Source organism: Fundulus heteroclitus, chromosome 3 (assembly GCF_011125445.2).
Source record: "Fundulus heteroclitus isolate FHET01 chromosome 3, MU-UCD_Fhet_4.1, whole genome shotgun sequence".
NCBI lineage: Eukaryota > Metazoa > Chordata > Actinopteri > Cyprinodontiformes > Fundulidae > Fundulus > Fundulus heteroclitus.
The window spans coordinates 29,520,832-29,539,638 of record NC_046363.1 but is presented as its reverse complement, the minus strand read 5'-3'; the positions used below and the strand labels follow the sequence as shown (position 1 = coordinate 29,539,638).

The following is an 18,807-nucleotide window of genomic DNA, read 5'->3' as shown; positions in this document are numbered from 1 at the left end:
CTCACAGGATCTACTGAATCTAACTGTATTGAATTATAAAATGCAAACTGATGGATGGATAGTGGTGATATTGAACTGCTTGATTTTAATTCTAATCGGTATCTGACTGTTGAATTAAAGTGTCCTGCCAACATGTTGTGGCCTTGAATGGATCTTGTTCAGGCTGGATTGGAGGGTCTCCTGGCTTCTTGTGTGGGAGCCTTATAGGTTCACTAATGGTATGATCCTAAGATGTTTGGGTTTTGGATTTGTGTCTCTGTTTTCATCGTTTCCATTTGGTGCATCGTTCTATTTGGTCTTGCCATACATGGTTCATTCATTGGTGTTCAGTAGTGTCAATAAGGTTTTGCCATACATGCTAATTTCTTTAGCTTTAGTTTCATACTTATTTCTTGTGTTCTTTTATTACCTTTGTATTCTTAGTGTTTTTTTTATTAAATGTGTCAGGTACAACATAAAGTATTTATCATTTGTAATGTTTCTTAATTTTATTGTAGTTTTGTTGTAAATAAGACCACAAACCTCCAACGACTTTTACACCAAAACAGACTTGGATACAACTATTCATTTAACTTAGCTAAATATATATAAAAAAAATTGTCCGAAGAAAGAGTGTACCGTATTCTATTCGTTTCTTTTCTTTCTTTCTTTTTTTTTTTTTTGTTCCTCGACCAAACCAAACAGAAAATGTTTGATCCACCTGTAAAAAAAAATAAAAAATAAAAAAACAATGTTTGTCATTCTCTCAAGGAAAATATGACAACTTTTATTTTTGTTTGCTTCTTTAAAATGCTGGTAAAATATCTAATAAAATCGTTATATTGGCAAAAAAAAAAAAAAAAGAAGAAAAAATGGACTCCACTGTTGTTAAAGGATTGTAGGTCAAACGTTCAGTTACAGTTATTGACCACTAGATGGCGCCAGTGAAAATGGGGCGTGGCGAATGAATACTTCCTCTTCCACAACGACTCTCTTCCCTCATCGCAAACTGACGGTCGTCGGGGTACATTCCGTCCGCAGCAACAGCGAAACTCATTTGAATACATACCGAAAAGGTTTGTTGTCTTTTATATTAACCGAATAGCGGCAGTTTAAACAGAGACAAAGACGCGGATGTTTATCTGGCTAAAGTGTAGTTGTTGATCCTTTACTGCCTTACGCCATGCAGCAGTGTGTAGTGAAATACTGTGCGTCCATGTCTCTGCGTGGGAAAAGCTTACGTTAGCTGTGAAAGTTAGCTTTCTTTTCCCCGTGGTTTCAGATCAATGATTGATATCTTCCGGTGCGGGTTTTGTTGTTGCTGTTGTTTTTGTTTGGTGAGATGATGAGACCCAGTAAGTAAGATTATAGTGGGTTTGTTTGGCAGAGGGAGGGGCCGTGAGGCTGAAAACACAGAGACATGGATCATCTGATTGGCGTTGACGTGTGGAAGCTGCGGTTCCCACCGTAGCTTTGGCTTAGCAGCAGTTAAAATAAAAACAAACTGATAAATAAAAATGCCGATTTAAAAAAAGAAACAAAACTTAAATAGAACCTTTAGCTAGGTAGTGACTTTTTCTTTTGTAAGAAATGTTGATATTATTTACTATTTTGCACTTTTGGGGAATAGTGTTATCTTTAACAGCTAGATGAGTGTCTTATAGAGGTTCAAATATGCCAGATAAACGAGTTGATAACTTATCCATATGAAATTAATTAAGAAATAATCAAACAAAAGGTAGGTGTGTGTGTGTGTGTTGTGAACTATGTCGGTATTGGTTTGCCTATCTATTCCAATTCAGTTCATTTATACAGTGCCTATTCACAACACGTTGTCTTAATGTACTTTACCAAAAAAAAAATCCAATAATTCAATCAAATCAAACATATTCCAAGTCAGATCCATTCCAATTGATCCTTGTTATCAAACAAGGCAGTGAAGTCCAGTTCATTATTCAGATTGGTTAAGAAGTTGTCTATCTAAGGAAACCCAGCAGATTGAATTGGTGCATTCAACCTTGCTGGATGAGCATGTAGCCAAAGTCGACAGTCGTTTGCATTGGGTCGTTGACTTTGCAGCAATCCCTCATACCGAGCATGCATGTCGTGACAGTGGAGGGGAAAACTCCCCTTTAACAGGGAGAAACCTACAGCAGAACCAGGCTCAGGTGTGAACAGCCATCTGACAGAGCAGAGACATAAAAAGATCACAGAAGCACTGATCCAAAACCACTTTCTATGTGAAAGAAAAGTAAAAATACTAATGGCAGCACTAGCTCCTTTGGTGGATTCCTTTGGGAGAGAAACACAGCTAAACAGATCAGCTGTGAGACAGATGAAAGAGATGAAAGAGAGCACATAAAGTCAGTCATGATAAAAGCTCAGTGTTACAGCTAAACAGAACACCAACCAAGAGAGCGAGAATGTAAGGTTAAAAGTTGAAATAACTTTATGCAAAACTGGAGAGCAGTAGGAGAATGTAGCAGAGTGAAGAAAAGTGGACATTATATCCAGCCTAAAGAAAGGTTTTAATCTTAAAAGTAGACAGGGTGTCTGCGTCACAGACTAAAACTGGGAGTTGGTTCCACAGGAGAGTAGCCTGATAACTAAAGGATTTGCCTCCCATTCTACTTTTAGAGATTCTAGGAACCACCAGTAGATTATTAAGGGCTTTATTTGTGTGGAGGATCATTTTAAATACTATGCTTGATTTAACAGGAAACCAACAAAGGGAAGTTAAAATTGGAGAAATACGATCCCTTTTATTAATTTTTGTTTTGGATCAGCTGAAGGCTTTGAGCTGTATTTTGTGGACTTCCTGATAGTAAGGAATTACAATAGTCCAGCCTTGAAGTAACAAACGCATGGACTAGTTTATCAGCATCACCCATGGACAGAATATTTTTGACTTTGGCAATATTCCAGAGGTGAGAAAAGGAAATCCTGGAAACCTGTTCAATATGGGATTTAATGGGATTTAAATTACATGTCCTGGTCAACAATAACCCCAAGATATTTTTTACCAAAGGCCAATTTAATGTCATCCAGATAAAGTGATTAACTAAACGGTGCCTTTTTCAAAGGCTGTGGTCCAAAGATGACAACTTCTGGCTTGTCTGAAATAAAAAGCAGAAAAATTAACATCATCCAAATTTTCATGACTTCAAGACATTTCAGTTATTATCCTGGTGTAAAGCCCAATTTTGATACATTTTTAGATTTCTGGCTGAGATCACCAGATTTTGATATTGATATTTGAAATAGTTCATTAGAGTTTGCTTTGTAGCAAAGTTCCCATTGAGAACCTCCACTGTACTTAACAGTGAGCATGAAGTGCTTTTATAAAATGTCCATCCATTTATTTATTGCGAGAGCCACTGGGGTTTTTTCCTGCAGAAATACTCGATCTTTGTCTCATCTGACCAAAGGTCACGGCTCCTGTTAAAGTCTCAGAACAGTTCAGCCAACTCCAGACGGCCTTCTACCATATCAGGAAAATATGTAATTGCAAAACTATTGCTGAAATCACCATGATCACGTTGAATCTGCATTTTCCTGACTCATTTCTTTCTCTGTCATTACACAATGTCCCAACCAGTGAGCTTTAGTTTCTGAGCCACTAAGCATGCATCAGGGCAGATAGAGTCCAAATAACTGGACGAATATATTATCAGCATGCAGAGCATGAATGTGTAACCCTTTAATTAGAGTATGCCAGCAAATATCGCTCACTTGCACTCCTCTGCAGTGACGATATCGCACACACTGATGTAGGGATGATAATTAAGATTTGACATGCAGCTCTAATGCAGAGGTTTACGTTTGTGATGGTAGGACAGAATAGGTTTTATTTTCTGACGTGCCTTTCAAACAACTGGTTGGTAGTTAGATACCATTAGGGCTGGGCGATAAACCGATTTAATCCATTAATTCAAATGTACAATTTTCTGGATTTTATTTTGCCAATGCACTCATTGCATGTTATGCTGAATATGTGTTTGGGAAAATATATTGTCAAGATATTGTAAAGTGGAAACTTTTTTTTTTTTTACCATAATACCAGGCATTTTAATTTACTCATTTACTGTTTTAAGTTAGTTTGAACTTACACAAGATAATCTAAGCCTGTTCTTAGCTCATTGTGTAACGCCATTAGCAGCAAATATTTTGTTATATTTTCACTGTTTACAATGGCCACCATTGGGTTTTACAAGCCTGTTTCTTAGCTTGTATTTAGTATTTTGAATTCAGGTCAACTCACAGATGAAATGATTGACATAAAAGCAAGTTTTTAAAATAATTTCTTTAATTTCTTTTAGTGAAACAAAAAGGGGAAAAATTAGATTAATCTGATTTGATATAACAAAACTGGAGATTTTACTATTAAGTCATATCGCCCAGCCCTAGATACCATGTAGGTTTTATTATTTAGATCTGACTATTTGATGACCAAAGGACACAGTTCTGGTCAAAGTCTCAGTAACTTTTAGCACAAAAACGTCTTTTTCCTGACATGCCTCCCCAAATAACCAGTTGACTTGTAGGTGGGGTCCAATGGTCATAATTTCGAGCTGAATAAACTTCAGACAACGGTTAGGGTCACATGCTGTGATGCATAAATGGGGATAATCTTGCCATTCAACGCGACCTGCTTCTGTCAAAGAACCTGCAGCCCCCCTTTTTTAAGCATTTAGAGTTATACACTTAAAAGAATTTTAACCTCCAAGTCAGACTTAAAGAAAGCTGGAAACCGGAGTCAGCCTGATTGCTTTATCTCTGATCATGTCTTAAATAATCTCTGCCAAGTGTAGTTTGGGCCAGATTTCAGATGCACAGACTGAATACCTTTTACTCTCTGAAATGAAGAAGGAACCATCAAAACAAATAAACAAAATATACATAAATGTTTTTTGTCCCCTTTAACCCTTGAGGTGAGACAATATATAGACAGTGGCCTGTTTCTTTAAAAAGCGAAAGGACTACTCATTATTTCATAGGTTTATTTGGTCCCCTTTGTATGAAATGATAAATAAAACAGCTTGAATCTGACGGCGTGTGCTCAGGTTATAACATTAATACGATTCTATTTTTTAAAGATGAATCGCAGCGTTTGTATAACTCACATATTAGTCAGAAAGTAATCGATACCCCCACTACTTATCCCCCCAGGATCATTTTACATGGGAGGGACTTTTCCAGTAAACCACGACGACTGGCTACTTTTACATGGCTGATTTACAAAGGGATTTATCTACTTATTTCGTTAAGATCATATTTCAGAGAACAATATTATGATGAGGTTAGTCTGGAAAATCTGTATAATAAACATAAAGCTCTAGGTTGCTGTGACATAAATTGTTTCTGAATTGAATTTAGTTATCTGTTGTTTTACATAAACTTATTTATTATACCTTGTTATGATCTGTTGTAAAGTTTTTTTGTTTCTTCATCACGGAGTGATGTATTTCAGAAGTATTAACATTTTTACAAATCTAGATCTTTATACCGTTGTGAAAAACAGCGATGCTGTCCTTTTAAAGCCGACTGCTGAGGGATTCCTCCTTTCATCGTAGTAAGATGTGCATTTTTTTTTCCCCCACCAGGAGGCGAGATGTTTTACACGTGTGGACCCAATGAAGCCATGGTGGTGTCTGGTAATTTGATGCTTACTTATTTTCATACGATAACCCAGGATGTTTAGGAGGTCCGCTGTGTAACCATGCTGGGGTCGCTCGAAGTAGATGGTACATGGTGGCCATGTTTGTCAGGGCGCTGTACTTTTGTAGCTTTAATGAAGGTTTTGTCTACATGTTGGACTTTTGGGGCGGCCGCCCAGAGATTTTCCAGTTTTATTTAATACTCTGTGACTAACACAGACGTATTATAATATGAAGCTGTAACTGAACTGTTTACTCAGTTGCTTCCTCAAGGTCAGGGGTGTCAAACTCATTTTGGTTTAGGGGCCGCATACAGCTTAATCTGATCTCAAGAGGGCCACACGAGTAAACTCATTGTAAGATTAAATAGAACTAATAAAAGTGGACTTTTTTGTTGATTTTTATATTAAATGAATTTCACTTTTACACAATATATTATGAATAACCTCAGCGTTTTTGAGAAAAGTATGTGCAATTTCAACAATACTTTTACTCAGTTGAACATTTACATGTGCATTATGCATAAGAACTGATCACAGTGATTGTACAATGTTGAAAAACATTTATTCGCATTTTTTGGAACTTAAAAACACTGTCCTGCATGACAAAATACATCAAACAGATAAAAATTAAGAAATGATTTAAAATCAATTTTCCACATCTGAAGCTCAGTGCTACCATCTGCTGATTAAAACACAGCGCCCCTCGTGGACAATATAGGAACTGCAGATTTTCAATTAAACGAAGTACATGTTTTTTTCAATAATTGTTTTATCATTCTCTTCCGTTTATCTCCTCTTTCTTTCACCTTTTCTTTTATTTCTTGTTCTTCCTTTCCTCTCCTACTTTCCCAATGTAGTGTCCATATCATTTGAGATATTTCCTGCATGAATCATAATAAAACTATTCACATTCATAAATCAAGCGGAGCACTATGGCAAAAGCAGTACTGCTCCACTTGTGAAAGTCAAATCTGATGAGCTCTTTTTGGCATTAAGACAACAATTATTATTGCCACATTGCCAGACAGGACACTTGATTAAAAAAAAATATATATATATATATTTTTTGAATAATGATAATGCATTTAGCCACCAGGCTGGACTAAATTGTTCGGCGGGCCGGAACCGGCCCGCGGGCCATATGTTTGACACCCCTGCTCTAGATATTAAGCAGCTGCTTGTATGTTGCTACGAAGCACTTCAATGTTTACGTTACATGATTGCTCCTTCCTCCCCCCACCAACCAGGCTGCGGCCGGTCTCCACCTCTGATGATTGCTGGAGGAAGAGTGTTTGTCCTCCCGTGCATTCAGCAGATCCAGCGGTGAGCCTCTTTCGTCTCTATTCGCAGCCGCCTGTGTAGTTCAGCATCTCGGGCAAAATAAACAGAGATAAATAAGAGCGCAGAAACGATCTTGAGTGACGTGTGCGCCGCTTCGCATTTCTGCTGTCTCAGCCGTGCCGTCCCGTATTTGTCTCCCCAGAATCACACTCAACACCCTGACTCTGAATGTGAAGAGCGATAAAGTCTACACCCGTCACGGCGTCCCCATCTCTGTCACTGGCATCGCACAGGTGAGCTCTGAAAGCTGCGAGAAGGAAATGTGTTCAAGGGTCATTGTGGATATGTTTAAAAGAAGAACAAAGGTGGCTTCTTAAGGAATACTTGGTCAGGGGTGGCCTGTTCCTTAAATCAACTTCCGTAAAGAAATATCCTGTGGTGTGTGTCTATATAAGCAACGCTAAACGAGGCCACAGAGGCAATTCTACCGACGCAAAATGCACAATTTTGCCGCTAAAACCAAAGCCAGAGCAACACCACAACTGCCAGGGATGCGAAGCGACAGTTGTCGGAGTTGAAAAAGCTGAACTTTTGTCATGTAAAAGATGTGATAAATTAAGTCTTCCCAATTATGTTCTCTCTGTCAACCCTCTAGTTTCACGTTTGACTTATTGTTTGACCTCTGTTTTTGTGCCAGGTGAAGATTCAGGGTCAGAACAAGGAGATGTTGGCCACAGCCTGCCAGATGTTCATGGGAAAGTCTGAGTCTGAGGTCGCTCAGATTGCTCTGGAGACACTAGAGGGCCACCAGAGAGCCATCATTGCTCATTTGACTGTCGAGGTCGGTCCTGCCAACACTCTCAGATGTTTTCGCTTGACCTTAACGGCACTTTGCTCAGAATCCAAGCAGCAACTGGATCGAAAAGTGGTATCTGACATGGCAGTAAAACAGTGATAAATGCCACTTTTTTAACTGGTATGCTACGTTGATCAAATGCCCTTTAGAGGCACTAAATTCAATTCAATTCAATTTTATTTATATAGCGCCAAATCATGAAACATGTCATCTCAAGGCACTTTACAAAGTCAAGTTCAATCATATTATACAGATTGGGTCAGATTATACAGATTGGTCAAAAATGTCCTATATAAGGAAACCAGTTGATTGCATCAAAGTCCAGACAAGCAGAATTCACTCCTGGGGAACCGTAGAGCCACAGGGAGAGTCATCTGCATTGTACATGGCTTTGCAGCAATCCCTCATACTGAGCAAGCATGAAGCGACAGTGGGAAGAAAAACCACCCATTAGCGGGAAGGAAAAACCTCCGGCAGAACCGGGCTCAGTAAATGACATATTGTTGTTTTATTGGCAACATATTCTTTGCAGGTATGAAAACGAATGTATACATATATGAATTGTCACGGGTAAGAATCATTAAAATCACCTTTCCTTTTTTGTTAGTATTTTTTGTTTGTTTTTTTAAAGAAAGACTGAACTACTTCAAATACTCTGACTTAACTACGTTAATTAACAAAAGGCCGGCATTCGGTCTTTCAAAACAATGCTTTTTTTTAACATACAGTTTTTTTCCTTCAAATTTTATATCACATTAGGCTAAACACATGCGTACAATAGGTGGTGGTAAGCATTTGTAGTTTGCAACCAAAGAAGAAGACGCAGAGCTCTTGAGTCGGACCACTGAGCTATATAATACACTGGAGTGCTGAGTTTGCCGAAAAACTGAAGTCACTGGCCGCCATCTTGCTACTCCCTACTCTCACAGAATCCCATAGGATTTGCTTGGAATAACAAGCAGTTTTCTGGCTGTGTGAAAACGTTTCATAGCTAATTCTACAGTCAGTGGATGTTCTAACACTATCAACTACTAGGAAATTAGGTGCTGAAATATTTTACATGTTATTCATATTAAATATATATATGTATATATAAGTATGTGCATATGTATAGATATGTATACACATATGTAAATATATGTTTTTGTATATTGTTATTTATATATTTCTAAATGTTAAACATATATATTTAAATGAATAAAATGCAAAATATTTCAGCACATGACTTTCTCATTACTTGATAGTTTTAGAACATAACATAAAACTATATGGCATTTGACATTTTAAAAGTCTTAAGCCCCCCCTGATCATGAGAAAATCCTCGTTATTCGATGCTGCAGCGCACATATTCCCTAGTTACTGGAGGAAAATAGGGAGTACCAATATGGCGGCTGGTGGCTTCAAAGCGACTCGTTCTAACAGACGGTGATTAGCACTCCAGTGTATAATATAGCTCAGTGAGTCAGACGCTGTGGCTAAGCTAATGCTAACCAAGCTAAGCTAATGCTAACGTTACTTACTGTAATGTTGATAGCAGACTGCCGCTTTCAGAATACTCAGTCTCAACTAAGGCAAATATTTGGCCGTATGAATGTTTACTGTTTCCTCTGACACATACAAAGTATGCTAAAACCACATCATACATATACATTTGTTTTCATAACTGCAAAAAACATCATGTCAGTAAAAAACCGAGTACAACATTCAGTGCCTCTGGAGGGCGTTTGATGAAACTTGAATGCCAGATACCACTATTCGCTCCTGCTGTCTCTCCAGAATTAACCATCATGTTGTGTGGTTTTTGCCCTTCTGCGTAGGAGATATACCAGGATCGTAAGAAGTTCTCTGAGCAGGTCTTCAAAGTGGCCTCCTCTGACCTGGTCAACATGGGGATCGGCGTTGTCAGCTACACCCTCAAAGACGTCCACGACGATCAGGTTTGTCTTTTCTGTTTGACTTGTGCTCTGTAAACCAAATCAGTTGGTATTCTGGGGCTAATGAAAGCCCTCAGCCTTAGATGGTTTCCGCTATTAAAAGACTTTAATGATTGATTCTGACCCTGCTGGTTCCCCAGATCTTTTAGGCCTAAGTGCTTCAATGGTAACCGGACCATGTCTTCATCTGCTTTAACTAATGTACTGCTTTCCGACTGACTAAGTGTCCTCTCTCTGGGATTTCAGTGTCTCAAAGCGACAGGCTCCATCTTCCCCTGGGCTCGTTCAACACTGGGAACATTTAAGGAGTTCCTCTCTAGCTGATTGCAATAGTCAGAAAAATCCTCACAGTCAGGAATTCACTTTTGTTTTTGTTGTTTGTAAAATTAGCGCTGATTCTTTTCTAACGTTTCATAAAGGTCGGAGCAAAAATAGAGAAGGATCACTCCTCTAGATCAGGGTCAGCAACCCCTGATCTTTGGACCTCCTATAATGACTATTAATAACTTTGGCCTAAAATGATAAAGAACCAACTTATGTTTTTAAATACAGAAAAATAACTAATGCAGTTTTTATGGAAAAATTGCATTGAATTTTCACAACAGAGCAACATTAAATTACCAGTAAGATTTTTCTAGATGTGTTTTTCTTAACATTATCTTGGAAACAGTGCTTATATTTTACATAGATTTCTACAAATGTATTCATCCTCTTTTAGCAAAAAAAACTCAAAAAATGGAAATCAAATGGTGGTTCTTTAAGAATGCAATTTCCCTATAGTGCATTTTTAATCAAAATTGATGTCTTTTGTCATCAGTTGTCTTTTTTTGTTTGCTTTTTCCCAATTACAATTGATGATTTTTTCCCATGGTCCTGGGTTCTCTCCTCTGCCCTCCCTTAGTTTACTTTGTGTTTCTTTAGGATTTGGACATATATTTAATTCTTATCCTCCTGAATTGTCCAATGATGACTCCTTTTTATTTACTGGCTTTATACACCAAACAGCGCTGGTGTGAATGCACCATTAAAGTCATGTTCCCTTGTTTTAAGTGTCATAATTGCTGCTGGTTAGAATAATTACTTTACTGTAAACGTGGACAGTTTTAGGCCAATACTTCTCTCCTTGTAGCCATTTTTTGACTTATGAAGATCAATAGACGTCAGGCTTACTTGGTTGGTATGTTCTCTTGTCTTTCCCATTTTGGACAGCTGCCACGTCATATCCAATGGAAACGGGATGTCAATGATAATAATTTAGAAGTTCCTAGATCCACTTAAGAATGAACAACATTTAGAAAGTACAGATAAAACAAACTCTTCTTTTGCAGGATTACCTTCACTCTCTGGGAAAAGCACGAACAGCCCAGGTCCAGAAAGATGCGAGGATCGGAGAGGCTCAGTACAAACGTGATGCTGTTATCAGGGTAAAGAATTACACATTTAGAAATAGACGTTGAGAAATTTAGTTTTTCCGCCTTTTTGGAAGAATGTCCTCATGCGCTGTTGCTGTTTCTGCACACAGGAGGCCCATGCAATGCAAGAGAAGGTGTCCGCTCAGTACAAGAACGAGATTGAAATGGCAAAAGCCCAGAGAGACTACGAGCTGAAGAAGGCGGCCTACGACATCGAGGTCAACTCCAAGAAGGCCGAGTCGGAGATGGCCTACCAGCTGCAGGTACCTTCAGCGCCAGTGCGCTTTGTAAATAACTCATCCCTTTTTTACTTCAGCAACATTTAAATATCCCTCACCAGGTGGCCAAGACCAAGCAGCGCATTGAGGAGGAGAAGATGCAGGTCCAGGTGGTGGAGCGTACGCAGCAGATCACCCTGCAGGACCAGGAGATCACCCGCAAAGAGAAGGAGCTGGAGGCTAAAGTTAAGAAGCCCGCGGAAGCTGAGAGATACCGAATGGAGAAGATAGCGGAGGCGTATCGGTGAGAAGGGTGGCACCGTTTTGTTCCCTTTATCAAACTGGTATATGAAAGTAAGATGTTTATTCTTTTCCTTCTGTTCAGTCTGCAGCTCATCATGGAGGCTGAGGCTGAGGCAGAGTCCATTAAGGTAAATCTGTATTTTTTAAATTGTACTTCATGGGAAGCGTAGATCTCACACTGCTGGTTCCTGCTTCCAGTAGGTTTGCCACCTAAAGCCGAGCTATTGTCTCTCTTTTTCATGCAGATAAAGGGCGAGGCTGAGGCTTTCGCTCTGGAGGCTAAAGGCCGCGCCGAGGCCGAGCAGATGGCCAAAAAGGCTGACGCCTTTAAGCAGTACAAAGACGGAGCAATGGTGGATATGCTGCTGGAGAAACTTCCTCTGGTCAGTCCAACTCTCTCTGATTCATGAAATTAAATCTTGAGAAATGAATTGCTTAAATAATTAAAAAAACAAAGTCACTTTTTAGCAGAGTAAGCAGTAAGCATTCTGCCTTTAATTTTTAACCTTGAGCATGACCAATACAACATTCCCTGACGTTGATGCAGTTCTTTAACCCAAAAAGATGGGGGGAAAAATAGTTCTAAAATACAGATGGATTCAAGGGACCCTGTTAGTTTGCTCATGTACTGCAGCAACTTGGATCAAACTGAACAACAACCGGGTCCATACCTCGTTTTGAGGACATAACCAGCTGTGGCTGGACCAAGATATCTGAGAACAGCGCTGTACGCTGCTACAACTCTAGTCCTTAATAATTACACCACTCAAAAGCACAGCTAACATAGAAACCATGTTATGAGCCATGTTATAAATAGAGCATAACAAAAGAAAGAAGCCTACTAACCTGAGCCTAGCCACTCTGCAAACGTCTCCCTGTGCAAAGATCCTCAGCAGACCAAGATGTGTGTCACTGAAGTCTTTTTGCAGCTGTATGAGATGAGCTTTGTCAGTGTCTGGAAAATGATCCGTTTCAAAAACCTCCTGATTATTGCGTCACAGTTGCCACGCCTAACCCCTAACCTAGCCCCAGCTGAGCTTAGCCCCTCACCAAGCGCAGTAAAACAGTAACATCCAAAACCTTAACACATATATCACATCTTACATTGAAGTTATAATTATTATTAGAATAAATCACATACACAACATTGGTATTAATTCCCTTACACTTAATATTACACCGAAAAGACAAACAACTAACGGTTAGCATGATGCTAATTTGCATTCAAAATCCCATCGGGCTGCTAGCCCTATTAGCGTCTTATTTATTTTTCTCAGATTCATAACACTAACAGACCTAGGCAGTTGAAAAGCTAAAACAGGATAGTTTAACACTGCAGAAACGTGCCGTTCAACGTGGCTCTGGAACTCTAAGCTACTTTACTTGCCCCTCAGAAACTGTTGCTGCATTCTTGCTAGTTGTGCAGCAGGCTCCACAAAGAAGTACTATTGTACCATTGTGCATCTGCTTGCAGCAATTTTCATTTTTGTGTATAAAGCATAGACATTATTAACGTAGAAGCCTCATTGGGCGGGTTCTGCCTATGCTGAGGATGCATCAGAGCGAACGCCATGTTGAATGTGGCAAATCTGCAGTTCAGAGGGACTTTAATCTCAGAATATACTTTATATTCGTAATATTTTTATTTTTGTAATATTACAATTTTATTTTTGTATTCCTTTGGCTTCATACTCCTGACTTTATTCTCGTAAAAGAATAAAAATAATAAAAATAATTTTACCTGGCCCTATTACTCCAGGACTAAAATAGTTATGCAAACCGTAACTATTGTGGAAATGTTCCCCCTTTATTGTCATAATATGACGATTTTCTCATGTTACCACTTTTGTCTCCTTTTTTTACTTGATTGTATTACTTTTTTCCTCACATTAGTAATTTTATCTCTTTAATGATCCCCCAAAAAGTCTGTTGCTAATCTGTGTCCATACCAGATCTTAAAAGGTTCACATGGTTTTAATGATGAAGACCACAATTTTTAGATTTAACCAATTAATTTATATATATCTCGATCAAAAGCCAATCTGGCTGCCAATCTCTAATCTATTTTTTACAACTATTTGTAAGCTCCATCTATATTTTTCTATCTAAATACTTAAAACATATACACAGGGAACATAGACGTTCACTACTTTCTGCCACATACAATATGGCGGTGACGTTGACGTACAAACCTGCACCCAATGAGGCGTCTTCGTTTATAATGTCTATGGTATAAAGTGCGAGTGTAAACAGCGGCGTGGCCAGCTACAGCTTATCTGCATTAAAGTGACAGAGCCCAAAAAGCAGGCCATTCTGAAAGAAGCTCAAAACAGGTGAAACTGGGGAGGTGAAATCTCATTATCTCACAACGATTTTTTGTGTCCATAGTCCTTTTCTAAATGTTTAAAGGGAAGCACAATAGGTCACCTTTAAGCCATTACAACCAACATCCAGCCTTTTGATTTTTCTGATGACCGTTTTTCTCTGCAGATGGCTGAGGAGATCAGCAAGCCTATGTCGAAGGCCCAGAAGATCACAATGGTGTCCAGCGGCGGCTCAGAGGTGGGACCAGCTAAACTTGCCGGAGAAGTGTTGGAAATCATGACCCGGCTGCCGGAAGCTTTGGAGAAACTCACCGGAGTTGAAATTTCACAGGTACTTCATAGTCAGGCCAGTGAAAAACAGATAATTCACCTGACGGCACAAACTCCAAATGTTGACTTCTTATTCTTTCCTTATCCAGGTTACTGGGAAGACGTCCCGCGTGCGTTAAGGAGGAGGTGTGAAGCTCCTGATCTAAACTTTGTGAAGCTCTCTGATGATCACTCTACTCGTGTCGAATCAGCATAGTCATTTTTTTTTTGTCTCACTGTGTGTCTGTGCATGTCTTTCCAGCTTTGTTGCTTCTGTCCGTGTCCCGGATCGCTGCGGGTCACAGCCACACAGCCCTCTATAGCTCATAGTTCAACATTATCAGAACTGCCATCTTTTATACCTGATCTTCAATATGCACCTGTTTGTGTTGTGATTGTCTTGGTATGTCCTGCAAAGGGACTGGGCCACTAAACTGTTATTTTTCTGGTTATAATTCAGAGCATGCTGTGCCTTTTTAATTACAAAATGCAAAGTGCTTTAGGAAGTTCAGGGAGCCACACCTGCTGCTACCACCAAAAGGATTGTCCTATCTCTTGAGAATATGCTGTGCCCTTATTAAAAGCTCAAGTGTGAAGGTTTGGAGTCAGAACTCATGGCTTAAATTCAGCAAAACCTTCCCAACTTTTCATTTATTTAGTATACATTTTTATTTAATATCGTAATAATTGCTTTATTTTCAAAGGCAGTAGTGGAAGTCCTCTTCCACAGAGCTCTCTGTTCCTCCTGCCATCTTAGATTGGTCCTGAGTATTTGTCATGCAGAGTTTGTATTTTAAGTTTTTAGGATGTCAATCATCTTAAACTGACATTGTTAAACACAGCTAACCTCGTTGTCCACTGGTAACATTTACCGTCACCAAGTATCAGTTTGTGCTGCATGTGGAGGGATTTCTGTCTCAAAGTGTCGTTAAAGGAGGTGTTTGATGGAAACAAGTTCTGGGGTTTTCCTGTTCGATGCATTGCAAGTGTCTGGTTGTTGGAGCAAAGCAGCGCGGTCTCTTTGATGGTCTAGTTCTGGGGTTTCTTTATGCTGTAGAGACAGAACCAGTACCAATGTGACAAATCATACCCTGACTCCAGTATGTTTCTATAGCCTGGAGTTTAAATTAGACATAGGACGTTTTTTCAATATCGATTGTACCGATCCTTTGAAATCATGCAGAATATTTCAGATTTTAGCTGAGACCAGTTCTTATATTACTGTAGTTGTAATTTTTTATTATGTATACTACCAACCAGGTGCTTCTGTATCAGATTTTATATATTTTCTTTTCCAGACTAACTGGCCAGAGGTTTGCATCAGCAAGCCTTATGCCTTTATTCTTGTTACCTCCAAGTGCCTGGTCGTGCTTCTTACCTCTTTAATTGGGCTTTTTTCTGCTTTTAGTGAATGTCTACCTAATCACAGGCAATTAGCCATCACTATTGAACAGGACAGCTGTAAGCCTTGAAAATGTTTGTTGCATGGCTATTTTAGACTGACATAATAATAGTAAATTCTATATAGTGTGAAACAGAACTGTTTGTAAAACTGCCTGTATTTGAATGAAATATACAAAAGGTATGTGTAGTAAACTTTTAATAAAACACTTAATTCACCAAAAACAAAAAATGCCTGTTGAGTTACTCCTGTCGAGTCTGAAGAAGTGTGAGGCTGTGCATTTATTTGAAAAGGGTAACTTTAATAAAACAGCTACAAAAATAGAACAACAATGAGTAAGAGCTTGAAGGTAGCAAGCGTTTCTACAGAGACAATAGGCCCAAAATGTAACAGGAGTTATCTATATATTAGTAAAGAAAACTGTAATCCTGTCCTTAGAATATGTACATACTTATGAAAACTGGCTTCAAAGACACAAGGTGATCAATGAGACATGGAGGTTAGATTAGAGCTATAGTAAAATGTTAAGTACAACCACTTTCAATATTATAGTCCTGTAAATGAAAAAAAAATGCTGCTTGTTGTGTTAGCACAACAAACATTATATTCAATATATCAAGCTTTGTTTTTGGCTCATGTTTTGCAGATGATATGGTGGTCTTGTAACTAATATCAGTGTGGTCTTATTCAGGTCAGATGGATTTGGATTTGTCTCACATTGTAAGTGTTATGGCTTGTTTTTTGTAGATATGTTTGAAAGTTTAATGTACTTTTATAAACCCTTTTTTTTTTTTGCAACCAAACAGGTTAGAAGTCACATCTAATTTTGAATTACATGGCAGAAGGATCACAGTCTGACTCACTGTCCACAGTTGCATTAAAGGACTATAACTACAGTGATATTTTATGTGTATCAAGCTAAATACAGGTTATATGGGGCATAATTCTTAGTTCTATATTTGAATTTATATTTATACATAAAGTGACAAAAAAAGCAGCCAAGAAAATTTGAAATTAAAACTTAACTGAAGCAATATTTTCTGGCTCGGCTGAATTAAATACTATTGCAGCCCCCAAAAGGAGCAGAAATCATCTAATTTAAAAGGCCAGAAAACTTGTAGAAGTGTGAAACAAATCAATCACATTTTCCACAGTTTGTAAAAGAGGATTAAGCAATTTTAAAACTCCTTTCTGAAACATTTTGAGTCGGGGCCCATGAATAACAGGAAGCACTTCCATATATGGATTATGACAATTCTGTGACAGCTCCAACTTGAGGCTTCAAATTCATCATGGTTTTAGCGACACTGACATTGTTTTCTGGATCAATGTGTACTTTTAAACCCCCGTGTAGGGTACTGGTTTGTTAGGTCTCCAAGCTGTTACAATAAGACTACATTTCTGCAGACTTTCTCCTCTTCACTAGATTGTCCGCCATATAAACACGGCCTCTCTTTGTCAACTTTCACGCTCATTCTCAACTGCCTTGTGCTTTTGTTTTACATTTCTTGACTTTGATCATGTAAATAAACATGACTACTGAGCCCTACAAGCCTTAACACAATTGATATGGGCAAAAAGATGAAAAAACACCCTAACAATGCACTGCAAAAGGGAATTAAGAGTAAAATATTCTTAAAATTACAGTATTTGTCCTTGATTTGAGCAGGCAAATAAGATTGTTTGCCAACGGAATGAGTATTTTGACTCAAGATAAGACAATTAGATATACTGCACTTGAAAAAAATATGGAGATGAGTTGTACCTATTTTAAGTCCAAAAATCTTATTCCATTGGCAAATAATTTTATTTACCTGCTCAAATCGAGAACAAATACACTAATTTCAAGAAAATTTTACTTACTTTTAGTTAGCTTTTTAAAGTGTCATGAGAGAATTATAAAGTCCTACAGAATATTATTTATTTTAGCTGTTGCTGCTAACGGTGGTTCTGCCAGGTAATGGAAACGGCTTCTTCACTATAAATAAATCTTCACATGGTAATATGAATTTGTTCATCTGGTGAGTACCAAAAACATGAATGTCTCTTGATATTTAAAATTGAAAGTGAATGTACCTCATTTTTTTTTACTATAAGCATGGTAAAATGAATGTGAATAACAGTGTATCAGAATGAGTGAAATGGCACAACCGTAGACAATTACTGAACATGTATTACTTCACAATCAGGGGGATCTCAGAACAGATTTACAGTGCTGTACAGACAGTAAGGTAGAAGCACTGGTTCTACCACAGTCAGCTTAAACATGGAACAATGCAGAGATCGACTTTCACACCAAAAATCAGGAATACCAGAATTCCCCGTTTGACTAATGCCATAAAAATTACAGTGATATAAAAGAATATTATATGATCGGTAACATCTTGGCACTCTGAAATGTCACATAGACTGTAGTTTGAATCCAGAAAGCCATTCCAGTTTTTAAAACAAATATTTTACATCTAATGGTCTGGCAAAGCTGCGTAGGGGAGGGTTTACAGATTACAGTAGGTATCAAGTGTTTTCACACACACTACCTGCTAACATGCCAGGCTTTTGTGCAGTAAAAATAAATTAGAACATGATAAAACCATTCCTGACCTTTTCCACCTTTGTTGTAACATGTTTATGTTGCACAGTTCAATTGTAAAACCAACTGATTTATAAGGGGGCAATATGCAAACAGCCAGTCGTCCACCCGTTTTCTATACCTGCTTTCTATGCAGGGGTGCTGGTGTTGGTGGGTGGGGTTGTGGGGGGGGGGGGGGGGGGGGGGGGGCTACTATCTCCAGTGGTCTCCAGAGAGGTGGTTTACTCCCTGGACAAGTGACTAAACAAATGTTCTTAAAGGTGCACCTTTTTGATTTTAATTTCAACATTCAGTCTTCTTCAATTACAGTGAATCTGATTAATCGTTAATATGGTTAAACTGTCCTTGTAGGACTTTCCAGCATTATGAATACTGGATGTTTCTTCAAAGTCAGTTGAAAGAACAAGACTAGAACCGGTCAGAGGACGAACAAACCTAATCAGCTTCAGGAAGTTCTGGTTAGGTATCCCCTGTATTCTCCACATGTCTGGACTAAGGAGTACTGGTGCAAGACAGAATGCATTTTTGGTCTAAAGAAAA

General features: G+C 38.4%; 1 protein-coding gene and 1 long non-coding RNA gene across 2 annotated transcripts; one reads left to right on the top strand and one right to left on the bottom strand.

The window, feature by feature from the left end:
- The first annotated feature begins 921 nt into the window (after positions 1-921).
- Positions 922-15,901, top strand: flot1b (flotillin 1b). Its single transcript, XM_012870284.3, has 13 exons — positions 922-1,055; positions 5,583-5,633; positions 6,886-6,961; positions 7,122-7,212; positions 7,617-7,760; positions 9,593-9,712; positions 11,038-11,133; positions 11,232-11,384; positions 11,462-11,643; positions 11,725-11,770; positions 11,888-12,025; positions 14,133-14,297; positions 14,386-15,901. The coding sequence occupies exons 1-13, from the start codon at positions 944-946 to the stop codon at positions 14,413-14,415; spliced, it is 1,404 nt and encodes a 467-aa protein (XP_012725738.2). The 5' UTR covers positions 922-943; the 3' UTR covers positions 14,416-15,901.
- A 56-nt stretch (positions 15,902-15,957) lies between these two features.
- LOC118562638 lies at positions 15,958-17,378 on the bottom strand. The gene is made up of 2 exons (XR_004930709.1): positions 16,171-17,378; positions 15,958-16,137 (listed from the first exon to the last, which is right to left on the bottom strand). It is a non-coding gene; the product is annotated as an uncharacterized LOC118562638 (long non-coding RNA).
- Positions 17,379-18,807: the final 1,429 nt, after the last annotated feature.

Bases quoted from the DNA above. Each gene is read 5' to 3' on its own strand.
- flot1b (XM_012870284.3), top strand. From the start codon at position 944: ATGAATACTTCCTCTTCCACAACGACTCTCTTCCCTCATCGCAAACTG. The intron at 6,962-7,121 runs GTGAGCCTCTTT...TTGTCTCCCCAG, and splicing joins TGCATTCAGCAGATCCAGCG to AATCACACTCAACACCCTGA. The intron at 11,771-11,887 runs GTAAATCTGTAT...TTTTTCATGCAG, and splicing joins CTGAGGCAGAGTCCATTAAG to ATAAAGGGCGAGGCTGAGGC.